This window comes from Schistocerca serialis, chromosome 7, assembly GCF_023864345.2.
Source record: "Schistocerca serialis cubense isolate TAMUIC-IGC-003099 chromosome 7, iqSchSeri2.2, whole genome shotgun sequence".
Classification (NCBI taxonomy): Eukaryota; Metazoa; Arthropoda; class Insecta; order Orthoptera; family Acrididae; genus Schistocerca; species Schistocerca serialis.
This window is the reverse complement of record NC_064644.1, coordinates 197,464,833-197,477,697: the sequence shown is the minus strand read 5'-3', so window position 1 is coordinate 197,477,697 and position 12,865 is coordinate 197,464,833. Positions and strand designations below refer to the sequence as shown.

Genomic DNA, 12,865 nt, shown 5'->3' with positions numbered 1-12,865 from the left:
CTACTACCTTGCTGACAGACTGGGAAAGCGGGTCCAGGAATATTAAAACGCGCAGGTGTAGTGTAATGGTAACGAATAACACCCAGCAGTAGATTACGTATTACCTCTGTATTGATGAATTGTTTTTACGTCATAATTCTCTCATTTCCTGCTCCCCTTGAAACTCTAGTTCGATGTTTTACGCAGCTCGTGGTCTTGTGGTAGCACTCTCGCTTCCCGCGCACGGGGACCTGGGTTCGATTCCCGGCGGGGACAGGGAGTTTTCCTGCCTCGAGATGACTCGGTGTTGTGTCGTCTTCATCATCACCATTCATTCCCATTACGGTCGGAGGAAGGCAACGGCAAAACACCTCTGCTAGGACCTTGCCTAGTACGGCGGTGCGGGTCTGCCGCATCGTCCCCTACGCTCCTCTGAATATGGGACCTCATCATCATCAACTTTTTAGAGTCATAAGTCATTTCTTTCGTGACCGTGGTGATCTAGTGGGTAAAGATGTAAGCTGCGGGTCTGGACGTCCAAGTTCAGTCCAGGATAGGAGTGAGGATCTTTGCTCACTCTAGTTCCTCCAGGATTGAACAAGTCCACTCAGCCCGTTATCAAATGTGTACCAGAAATCATTCCCAGGAGTACAAGGCGGCTGGGACGATGGACCTGTCACTCTCCCCCTCCTAGAATCGACGTTAAAAAAGAGTGCACTCGACCTACAGTCAGGGAAATATTTGTGTCACAATATTTTTAAGTTATCTGCTTTATTCTCAGCTTCCCTTGCCTCTAAGTCCCTACACCTTCATAGATGATGTATTTACGTCATTTGCAGACTAATACACTACTGGCCATTAAAATTGCTACACCAAAAAGAAACGCAGATGATAAACGGGTATTCATTGGACAAATATATTATACTAGAACTGACATGTGATTACATTTTCACGCAATTTGGGTGCATAGATCCTGATAAATCAGTAGCCAGAACAACCACCTCTGACTGTAATAACGGCCTTCATAGATTGGCATTGAGTCAAACAGAGCTTGGATGGCGTGTACAGGTATAGCTGCCCATGCAGCTTCAGCACGATGCCACAGTTCATCAAGAGTAGTGACTGGCGTATTGTGACGAGCCAATTCCTCGGCCACGATTCACCAGACGTTTTCAATTGGTGAGAGGTCTGGAGAATGTGCTGGCCAGGGCAGCAGTCGAACGTTTTCTGTATCCAGAATTGCCCGTACAAGACCTGCAACATGCGGTCGTGCATTATCTTACTGAAATGTAGGGTTTCGCAGGGATCGAATGAAGGGTAGAGCCACAGGTCGTAACACATCTGAAATGTAGCGTCCACTGTTCAAAGTGCCGTCAATCGAACAAGAGGTGACCGAGACGTGTAACCAGTGGCGCCCCATACCATAACGCAGGGTGATACGCCAGTATGGCGATGACGAATACACGCTTCCAATGTGCGTTCACCGCGATGACGACAAACACGGATACGACCATCATGATGCTGTAAACAGAACCTGGATTCATCCGAAAAAATGACCTTTTGCCATTCGTGCACCCAGGATCGCCGTTGAATACACCACCGCAGGCGCTCCTGTCTGTTCAAAATGGTTCAAATGGCACTGAGCCCTGTGGGACTTAACAGCTGAGGTCATCAGTCCCCTAGAACTTAGAACTACTTAAACCTAACTAACCTAAGGACATCACACACATCCATGCCCGAGGCAGGATTCGAATCTGCGACCGTAGCGGTCGCGCGGTTCCAGACTGAAGCGCCTAGAACCGCTCGGCCACACCAGGCCGGCGCTCCTGTCTTTGATGCAGCGTCAAAGGTAACCGCAGCCATGGTCTCCGAGCTGATAATCGATGCTGCTGCAAACGTCGTCGAACTGTTCGTGCAGATGGTTGTTGTCTTGCAACCGTCCCCATCTGTTGACTCAGGGATCGAGACGTAGCTGTACGATCCGTTACAGCCATGCGGCCGGCCAGTGTGGCCGAGCGGTTCTAGGCGCGTCAGTCTGGAACCGCGCGACCGCTACGGTCGCAGGTTCGAATCCTGCCTCGGGCATGGATGTGTGATATCCTTAGGTTAGTTAGGTTTAAGTAGTTCTAAGTTCTAGGCGATTGATGACCTGAACTGTTAAGTCCCATAGTGCTCAGAGCCATTTTTGAACAGTCATGCGGATACGAGGCCGTTGAGATCCAGCACGGCGTACCGTATTACCCTCCTGAACCCACCGATTCCATATTCTGCAAACAGTCATTGGATCTCGACCAACGCGGGCAGCAATGTCGCGTTACGATAAACCGTAATCGCGATAGGCTACAATCCGACCTTTATCAAAGTCGTAAACGTGATGGTACGCATTTCTGCTCCTTACACGAGGCATCACAACAGTGTTTCACCAGGCAACGCCAGTCAACTGCTGTTTGTGTATGAGAAATCGGTTGGAAACTTTCCTCATGTTAGCACTTTCTAGGTGTCGCCACCGGCGCCAACCTTGTGTGAATGCTCTGAAAAGCTAATCATTTGCATATCACAGCACCTTCTTCCTGTCGTTAAATTTCTCGACCGTAGCACGTCATCTTCGTGGTGTAGCAATTTCAATGGCCGGTAGTGTAATTATAGCTATTATAAGTTGTATTTTTTGTGTTGGATAGTTCTACCAAGTTCACGTGGCAATAGCAAGCCATTAATTTTCTCCTGGGCAGCAGGTCAGTTGTTGATGTGTGGACACATGGACGTAAAAGGGTTGGTCTACAATGAGAGAAGTAGTTCACTTACCGGCGCATTTACGACTGTGCAGGAAACATCAGGTCCTAGGTTGTGATTTGTTCGTGGTAAGACTGTTCTACACAAAGAGAAAACAGTCAACACACAGACGAATGTTCTTATTAAAGGGCCACATATAAAAATATCTGAATTTATATCCATACGCTGGGTCTCATGGATATAAATGCAGATATTTTTATATGTGGAACACGAGGAACACACATAAAGGAAATTACTCAACAAATCTTTATAGCTTCAGCACAGGAGATACATCAGTAACTATATGCAGTTTCTGTTAATCAATAATAGAATAGTTCTTGTGATATGGTACCCACAAGTTCATCAAGGCACTGTTGGTCCAGATTATCCCAGTCCTCAATGGTGATTCGGCGTAGATCCCTCAGAGTGGTGGGTGGGTCACATCATCCAAAAACAGCCCTTTTCAATCCATCCCAGGCATGTTCGATAAGGTTCATGTCTGGAGCACGTGCTGGCCACTCTAGTTGAGCGGTGTCGTTATCCTGAAGGAAGTTCAAATGGTTCAAATGGCTCTGAGCACTATGGGACTCTACTGCTGTGGTCATAAGTCCCCTAGAACTTAGAACTACTTAAACCTAACTAACCTAAGGACATCACACACATCCATGCCCGAGGCAGGATTCGAACCTGCGACCGTAGCGGTCGTGCGGTTCCAGACTGTAGCGCCTTTAACCGCTCGGCCACTCCGGCCGGCCTGAAGGAAGTCATTCAGAAGATGTGCATGATGGGGGCGCGAATTTTCGTCCATGGAGACGAATGCCTCGCCTATATGCTGCCAATATGGTTGCACTATCGGTCGCAGGATTGTATTCGCATATTGTACAGCCGTTCCAGCGCCTTCCATGACCACCAGCGGGGTACGTCAGCCCCACATAATGCCACCCCAAAACAGCAGGGAACCCCATCTTGCTGCACTCGCTGGACAGTGTATCGAAGGCATTCAGCCTGACTGCGTTGCCTCCAAACACGTCTCCGATGATTGTCTGGTTGAAGGCGTATGTGACACTCATCGCTGAAGAGAACATGATGATAATCCTGAGCGGCCCATTCGGGATGTTGTTGGGCCCATCTATACAATACTGCATGGTGTCATGGTTGCAAAGATGGACCTCGCCATGGACGTCGGGAGTGAAGTTGCACATCATGCAACCTATTGCGCACAGTTTGAGTCGAGTCGTAACACGAGGTCCTGTAGTTGCTAGAAAAGCATAATTCAACATGGTGGCGTTGCTGTCAGGGCTCCTCCGAGTCATAATCTGTAGGTATGGTCATCTACTGCAGTAGTAGCCATTGGGCAGCCTTAGTGAGGCATTTCATCGACAGTTACTGTCTTTCTGCATCTCCTCCATGTCCGAACAATATCGCTTTGGTTCACTTCGAGATCCCTGGACACTTCCCTTGTTGAGAGCCCTTCCTGGCACAAAGTAACAACGCGACCGTCTAGGCACGGCTGAACTACAGATAACATGAGCCGAGTACCTCCTTCCTGGTGGAATGACTGGAACTGATCGGCTGTCGGACCTCCTCCGTCTAATAGACGCTGCCCATGCATGGTTGTTTTCATCTTTGGGCGGGTTTAGTGACATCTCTGAGCAATCATAGGGACTGTGTCTGTGAGACAATATCCACAGTCAACGCCTATCTTCAGGAGTTCTGGGAACCAGGGTGATGCAAAACTTTTTTTGATATATATATTATGTTTGTTTCTTGCGTTCCAGATGTGTACCGACATATACTGGGGCGAGCCAGCTGACGCCACCGTGAGGGCGGCATCCAACCATACCGACGCTGGGCCTATCTACTACCACCTGTTCGATTACCGAGGACCGGAGCTTGGCAACGGCACATATGGTACGTCTGGCTTACAACAACTAAAAACAAAAAAGTTTTTTTGTGATATGATTCATAGTGACACAATTTTCCCACGAGCCCATTCTCATCTGTTGCCGTGCACTCGTTTCTTTTCTTTATTTTATCTTTTTAAACAAAAAACTTACCTGTTATTCACATTCCCCACAATGCTAGGGCCTGCCAGCAATCTCCATAATGCCGCTCTTCATCCACTGAATGAAATGATTTGAAGTTCATTGATAAGAATAAAAATTATTGCTTGATAAGTTAATGATGCGTGTGGCCCTGAATGGTGGTTGAAAACAGTGAGTAAGATATTTTGATTTAGATGTCTTTGAGGATACCGAACGAAATATCAAATACTGTGCGACATTTAAGGTAATAATGTATGTAAATAGTTTATATTGCGTAGATAAATTTACGATACGAGCATATCACATAAATAACCTTACCTAAAAGCTTACTATATCGCACACTGAATAATAATAACTACTCAAAAGCGTACATCTCGTTATCTCTTATCTTAAAATCCTTGTCAGTGCTTATTTAAAGTATTCAACAATAAAAATTCAAAATTAAGCAACCGCCGCTAGAATAACTCGCGTGAATAATTTTGGCGAGAAATGTTGCAACAACCAGTCCAAATTATGAGTATGATTGGTTGAAATATGCAGAAGAAACAAAGTATGCACCACAAGATACGTTCAACTTTTCAGTCCTTATTAAAACTGTCTAAATTAAACTTGTTTTACCCGAAAATAAATATTCCACAATACAGCATAGAAGTTTTCAAAGAAAATGCAGTAAAGCATTTTATATTGGTTATAAACAAGGTGACCTTTTTTCTGATGGTTATTTTCGTAGTAGTTTTTGCATTAGTTTAATTTTCTGTGTGGCCACCGACAAAGCTTTAAATGTGCAGGGTTGGACATATTTCTGGATTGGTACATGCATTGTTTAGCAAATCCAAATATTTCTCGATGGTTTTAAGGCACCGGTGAATGGAATATTTAATGCGTGAACAACGAAACGATAATGAAGAGTAATAACCAGGTTTTTAGGGTTCCTTGCCTCAGTTGATAAAAACGGAACCCTTATAGGGTCACTTCGTTGACCGTCTGTCTGTCTGTCCAACTGTTAAAAACCCCTTTTCTGAGGAATCGACACATTTATCAACTTGAAATTTATCTCACATATTAAGGTCAACGGTCCCCCTTTGATTCTGTGTTTCTTGAAAAGTGTTGCAGAAGTGTCATGAAATGTTAGAATTTTTCAGTCTTTATTCGGCGTGTACGTTTACTGCTGAAATAATAGCAATAAAAGCCGAAAATTGATTATTTCAGAAACCGGTTATCTTCAGCGGTTTTAAAACACAGGTTACACTGGAAATGAAAAAAACGGTATAACCGAAAACCGGTTGTTTCAGTCATAACCCCCATCTCTAACAAAAATATGATTAGGAGAACTCAGATCAGAGTTCTCAAGGATGGAGGAAACAGTGTCGTGATGAAATGTAGTTTCGCGGAAATACGTTTGACAATGGTATTCCTAGTGTTTGACGATATGTGAGAACTTTATCAGCCGGTACAGCATACGAATAATGGGAGAAAATCCATGCGGATAGCGAAGCGGAGAGCATGACATTCAACGATTTGAAGTGAGGGTTGAATGGAGTGGAGCGGTGGTGGGGGAGGGGGGGGGGGGGCGATCCATAGATCTGTCCAACATCCGTGTGCGCTTGCTTGTTGCAATCTCGACCAATTGTCGTAAACGACAGTAGAGTCAGGTAGACTTAAAATTGTGTACAAGTTGAGCTTTCACAAGGAGAACACGGTAAGCTCCACCCGATTTCCCAGAAACTTCGCTCAGTGGAAGATGAGCCAAAAAAAGGGAACACGTCTTATCCGTAGATACTCGCCCGTTTCTGAGAAAACAACCGTCAAGGTTTTCGACGAAATTTGTTATCAAGTTAGGTTACAAAAAGGCATTATACGAGGGTGAGTCAAATGAAAAGCTTAAATTTGTAATAACAAATCGAAATTTTGCGCCGTTATCCTGTAAGTTGGTAAGCGTGCTACAGGCAGCGTGCAGAATGGCCTGTAGGTGGCAGCATAGTGCAGATGCATACATACCGTCACAGTATCAGTATAAAGCTGGCCGCCTCACTTGCGACTTGCACCAGGGAATAACAGCGTTCTGTTATTCGGTTTTTGCGTAGTGAAGGTGTGAAACCTATTGACATTCATCGACGAATGAAGGTTCAGTACGGTGATGCATGTTTGTCACAGCAGCAAGTCTACGAATGGAGTGGGAAGTTCGCAAATTGTGTGGCTTCAGTGGAAGATGCTCCTCGTCCAGGTCAGGCACAACGAGTTGTGGCTCCACAGAACACTGCACCAGTTGAAGCCATAGTGAAGGAAAACCGCCGGGAGACACTGAATGACACTGTAGCATGTTTACGGATTGGTCATGGGCCGGCACACCACAAGGTGCATGATGTGCTCCAGTTTCACAAAGTGTCTGCAAGATGGGTGCCACGGCAGCTGTCTCCTGAAATGAGATAACGACGTGTTGATGCTTTTGAAGAACGTCTTCGGCGCTTTGAACGAGAAGATGATGTCTTCCTTGCAAAAATTTCTACTGGGGACGAAACCTGGGTTCACTTCCACCAACCGGAAACGAAGAGATCGAGCAACCCAGACCTTGGGCCAAGTGATTTCCATATGTTTGGACCACTCAAAGACGGAATGGGAGGAAAGAAGTTTCCTTCTGATGAAGAGGTGCGTCACGCGGTGCATGAGTGGTTGCGCGGACTACCAAAAGAATTTTTTTCTAAAGAAATTCATGCACTTTGTAAGCGCTGGAGGACTTGCATTGAACGTGCGGGAGATTATGTTGAAAAGTGATACAGCTTTGTACCACTTCTACACAATAAATAATATTTTAAAAAATATTTAAGGTTTTCATTTGACTCACCCTCGTATTAATTGTAAGATAACAGTGTCATTTATTATACATTTAAAATTATACACGACTGTGTTTAAACTGACACACAATATTTTTTAGCGCAACGCAAACTGACTTTCAATAATCCCTACAAAAGAATGGCCCTGACTAACATTAACCTATACCTTTCACAAATCACTTACCTCACAAAAATCTTCGTTACTCGAACTACTGCAATACAGCGAGCGCCACTACTGCCAGCTAAATAAAAGATTCAAACTAAGGAAGGTACTAACTACTGATAGGCACAGTTAGCAAATGAAAGATTTTAATAGAGAAGAAACAATGTGTTTACCTTAATAGTGTTGAAAAATCATAATATACTAGCAGTTCATGACATCCAGTCTTACAAATTTCAAAACTCCGCCATTTCTCTCCCCACATCCACCACTGCTGGCGGCTCACCTCCAACTGCGCAACGCTACGCGCTGTTAACAGCCAACAGCCCAACACTACAATGGCAGACAACAATGCAAACTAGCCACAGACTGCACACAGCACAGCCAGTGATTTTCATACAGAGCGCTACGTGGCGTTACCAATATGAAAACCTAAACAGCCTACTTACACATTATATATTGTGTATGGCCTTTTCAAGGGTTACAATCTCTTTAAACTCTCACATACTTATATTTCATTCTTATATCAGCTCTTAATCCTCACATTTTATTCTAATTTTATTCTTCTGGAATATTTGGAGCATTCCCGCGGATGATGCCGATCGTAGAAACATTCGAAACACAGAACTCCTGAGCAGCAAGAGCATCACACGAAGGCGATATTTCTTGGTATGAATCTCACTCGCGAAAGAAACGTCGTTACCATTGTTGAAGGTTTCAAGCCTTGACAATAACTGCGCGGCAAGCCACGCATAACGGATCACCTTTCCGAAAACTGCCACCAACAATTGATTATGAATCAAGATACATTACAGGATTTCCACCGAAAGCAATTTCAAGCAGTTTTTCATTCAATTATTGTTTCTTTAATTCATTCGCTAGACATTCAATTAGCTGACGAATAAGGACATCGTTATTTCAGTACACATTGGAAAACATTAATGTAGTAATGTTCTACGGGCATGGGTAGATACTCATAAACGAAAAACAGAAATAAAAATAATAATCGGGTTTCGACCACGGGGCGCAAAAGTAAAGCCGCGACGCTGGCAACTGCGCCACCTCTTTGATTGGATTGTTTAATGGCTAAAATACACCTGAAATACCTCGAAACCTTTGACCGTAGTTTGCTCAGAAACTGTCAAACATCTACGGATAAGCCGAGATACGCGTCCGCTAGTGTTGACCCCTCTTTCATCAAGCGAAGTTTCTGGGAACTTGGGAGATGGATTAGCCGTGTTCTCCTCGTCAGTGCACAAAATAATCTGAGAAATAACGAAGATGTGTCTGCTGATAATGATACTGCCTTCGGCACAAGTCTCATCCCTGAGAAGATGTAAGAAAAACCCAGAATTTCCGCTACACGTAATAAATGACAGCTAACCTTACCGGATCAAAAATGTAAAAGGAGTGTAATAGGCGAGAGAAAACATTTCAGCACTATTCACTTCCTGCATTCTTATACTCTGACGCAGAATCTGTACTACGCCGATTCAATATGGAACGAAACTAACGGCAACCGCAAAGGTGATCTGCAGAAAACGATATTCTGGGTGAGTTAAGGGGAAGTAGGAATTACTAAAAGCTGACGTTGCCGCGTATAAAACACTTATAGGACCCCTCCTTCCACATTTTTAGAGTTTTCAGGACCCGTATTAACTCCATTTCCCGTAGTTTCAGTCGCGATTGGAATAAACACGGGTACGGATAAGAATGTAAACTCACATGCGTTGATAATGGAACTGGGAGTCAATGGTCAATTTGCTCTCGCGCTATTGAAGCCAGCACAGCGTGAAATTCATAGATGTAGCAACCACGTCCCATACATTTAAAAACAATCAGTATGGAGTGAAATTAACAGGTGATTTCTGAACGGGAAAAGTGAACTGAAGCTGTTGATATTCTGGGTGAGTTCGGGGCAACTAGACCTTATCAGTAAACCATGTCGCGTATCAACCATTCTATTTCGCTGCTGTCTGGACGTACGTGGTTCACCAGCGCAAAAACTAAAACGGAGCCAGTAAGATTTGGTGTGTAATTCATTAGCTGCATCATTTCATATCATTTTTTCTAGTTATAATACGTAATTGTAAACACTCTCTAACCTTATAATAATAAAAATTATAGCTCCCCATTAACAACTGTCACAAAATGTAGTGAAAATAACTGAGTGAACATTCCTAATGCCGTAAACGCCTTCGAAGAAGAGCACGCAGACACCATTTTACGCAGGAGAAACTACACTACTGGCCATTAAAATTGCTACACCAAGACGAAATGCAGATGATAAACGGGTATTCATTGGACAAATATATTATACTAGAACTGACATGTGATTAATTTTCACGCAATTTGGGTGCATAGATCTTGAAAAATCAGTACCCAGAACCACCACCTCTGGCCGTAATAACTGCCTTGATACGCCTGGGCATTGAGTCAGAGCTTGGATGGCGTGTACAGGTACAGCTGCTCATGCAACTTCAAAAAGATACCACAGTTCATCAAGAGTAGTGACTGGCGTATTGTGACGAGCCAATTGCTCGGCCACCATTGACAAGAAGTTTTCAATTGGTGATAGATCTGGAATATGTGCTGGCCAGGCCAGCAGTCGAACATTTTCTGTAACCGGAAAGGCCCGTACAGGACCTGCAACACGCGGTCGTGAATTATCCTGCTGAAATGTAGGGTTTCGCAGGGATCGAATGAAGAGTAGAGCCACGGGTCGTAACACATCTGAAATGTAACGTCCACTGTTCAAAGTGCCGTCAATGCGAACAAGAGGTGACCGAGACGTGTAACCAATGGCACCCCATACCATCACGCCGGGTGATACGCCAGTATGGCGATGACGAATACACGCTTCCAATGTGCGTTCACCGCGATGTCGCCAAACACGGATACGACCATCATGATGATGTAAACAGAACTTGGATTCAGCCGGAAAAAATGACGTTATGCCATTCGTGCACCCAGGTTCGTCGTTGAGCACACCATCGCAGGCGCTCCTGTCTGTGATGCAGCGACAAGGGTAACCGCAGCCATGGTCTCCGTACTGATAGTCCATGGAGCTGCAAACGTCGTCGAATTGTTCGTGCAGATGGTTGTTGTCTTTCAAACATCCCCATCTGTTGACTCAGGGATCGAGACGTGGCTGCACGATCCGTTACAGCCATGCGGATAAGATGCCTGTCATCTCGACTGCTAGTGATACGAGGCCTTTGGGACCCAGCACGGCGTTCCATATTACCCTCCTGAACCCACCGATTCCATATTCTGTTAACAGTCAATGGATCTCGACCAACGCGAGCAGCAACGTTGCGATACGATAAACCGCAAAGCCGGAAACGTGATGTTACGCATTTCTCCTCCTTACACGAGGCATCACAACAACGTTTCACCTGGCAACGCCGGTCAACTGCTGTTTGTGTATGAGAAATCGATTGGAAACTTTCCTCATGTCAGCACGTTGTAGGTGTCGCCACCGGTGCCAATCTTGTGTGAACGCTCTGAAAAGCTAATCATTTGCATATCACAGCATCTTCTTCCTGTCGGTTAAATTTTGTGTTTGTAGCATGTCATCTTCGTGGTGTAGCAATTTTAATGGCCATTAGTGTACATTCCAATTAAGCATTAAATGAATGTTGTGATGCCACTAAATCTTGAATTGTTCTCTAGCGTTAGCTGTTGTAATTGGCGCTTCATGTCTTCCAAATTGAACGCCGCCTTCCCTAAGACCTTCGATGTACAGAGTTTCGAAGTGTGTGCGGATATTTGAAAGACAAGGTAACATTTTAAAAGCTGATGGTAGTTGAGTAAAAATAGCGTGCTGTATGATGGACGCAAGTTATCACGCTGGAATGTAACTTTATGGACATATGTGGGAAGTGCAGGCCGTGTGATTATAGAGTTTTCCAAAACTGAGACGTCATTACCTCATTGACGACAAATAAAAGATACTTTTTCAGTGGCACCGCACGACATAACAAAGGAACCTTTTGTTTGACAGTCAGTCAGGACCCTCAGTACCCAAGTTCGATTTTCATCCGTCCCCACACTGTAACCTTTCCGTACAAATTAAAAAATATAAAATAATGATGTGTAAGCTTCCCAAACAAAAAATAAAAATAATTAAATTTGGATAATTAAATTCTGACATATGAAAACTGATAAATATTAACTCATGAAAAACTGATAAATTTTGACGTAAGCACCGCTACGCCATGGCCCTGTTAAATCAATCTGAATCTGTCCGTGAGAAATAAACTGAAAATTTTTTACATCGTGATGGTTCGCCGGATAACGCTGTCGACATATCTGATCGTAAATGGCACACCTACAATACTGGCCTATCTACTAATACTGGATAACATTTGTCTGAGATATGAATTACGAGAAAAACTGACTTTACTTAATTACACAGTTGCACAGCTGGTCGTCTGATTACTAAGAGCACATGACTATGATCTGACAAAAATTCTGGAATATTTTAATTTAGATAAATGACTGGATCGGGACTGGCAATGACTTAAGGGGGAATTATACTTTTATAGTTGACTGGTAAAAACAATTACATTCTGACAATTTATTACGTTATTGATAAATATCTACAATCCATTACACGGGAAAATTGAATATATTACAAATATGGGTCAATTGGTGCTGACGAATCACAAAAGAAAACATTGAAACAAATTTATATTAACATGTCAGACAAGTGACTTAACTACGCGCATGCCAATAAATATAATAAAATTTACCTTACAATAGATGGTTGACTTAATTACACTGTTGATTTTTCATTATATTAACAATTATTCATTTGTTCATCATCATCTCAATCCATGGAATCATTTAGCTCTGCGGCTGATCACAATTATTATTCAGTTACATATAATAAAATTTTACAATTTGTTCTGCACTGTGACTTTAACAACAGCGACAGACTACAACAACAGCGTAGCAACGAGCGACTGCAACTGTGGCAAAGACTGCTCTGACCTGCGACTATTGCAGCTTTCTTTTAACAAGGGCAAAGATATTTTATGTTTGAGGCAGCGCCTGTGAATTGTCGTTCTAGCAAA

General features: G+C 43.6%; 1 protein-coding gene across 1 annotated transcript in view; it reads left to right on the top strand.

The window, feature by feature from the left end:
* LOC126412971 (venom carboxylesterase-6-like) overlaps positions 1 to 12,865 on the top strand; it is a 78,006-nt gene that overhangs the window by 58,031 nt on the left and 7,110 nt on the right. Inside the window, exon 8 of the mRNA XM_050082862.1 lies at positions 4,527 to 4,659. Coding sequence (XP_049938819.1) covers positions 4,527 to 4,659 — 133 coding nt within the window. The remainder of the gene's footprint in view (positions 1 to 4,526; positions 4,660 to 12,865) is intronic.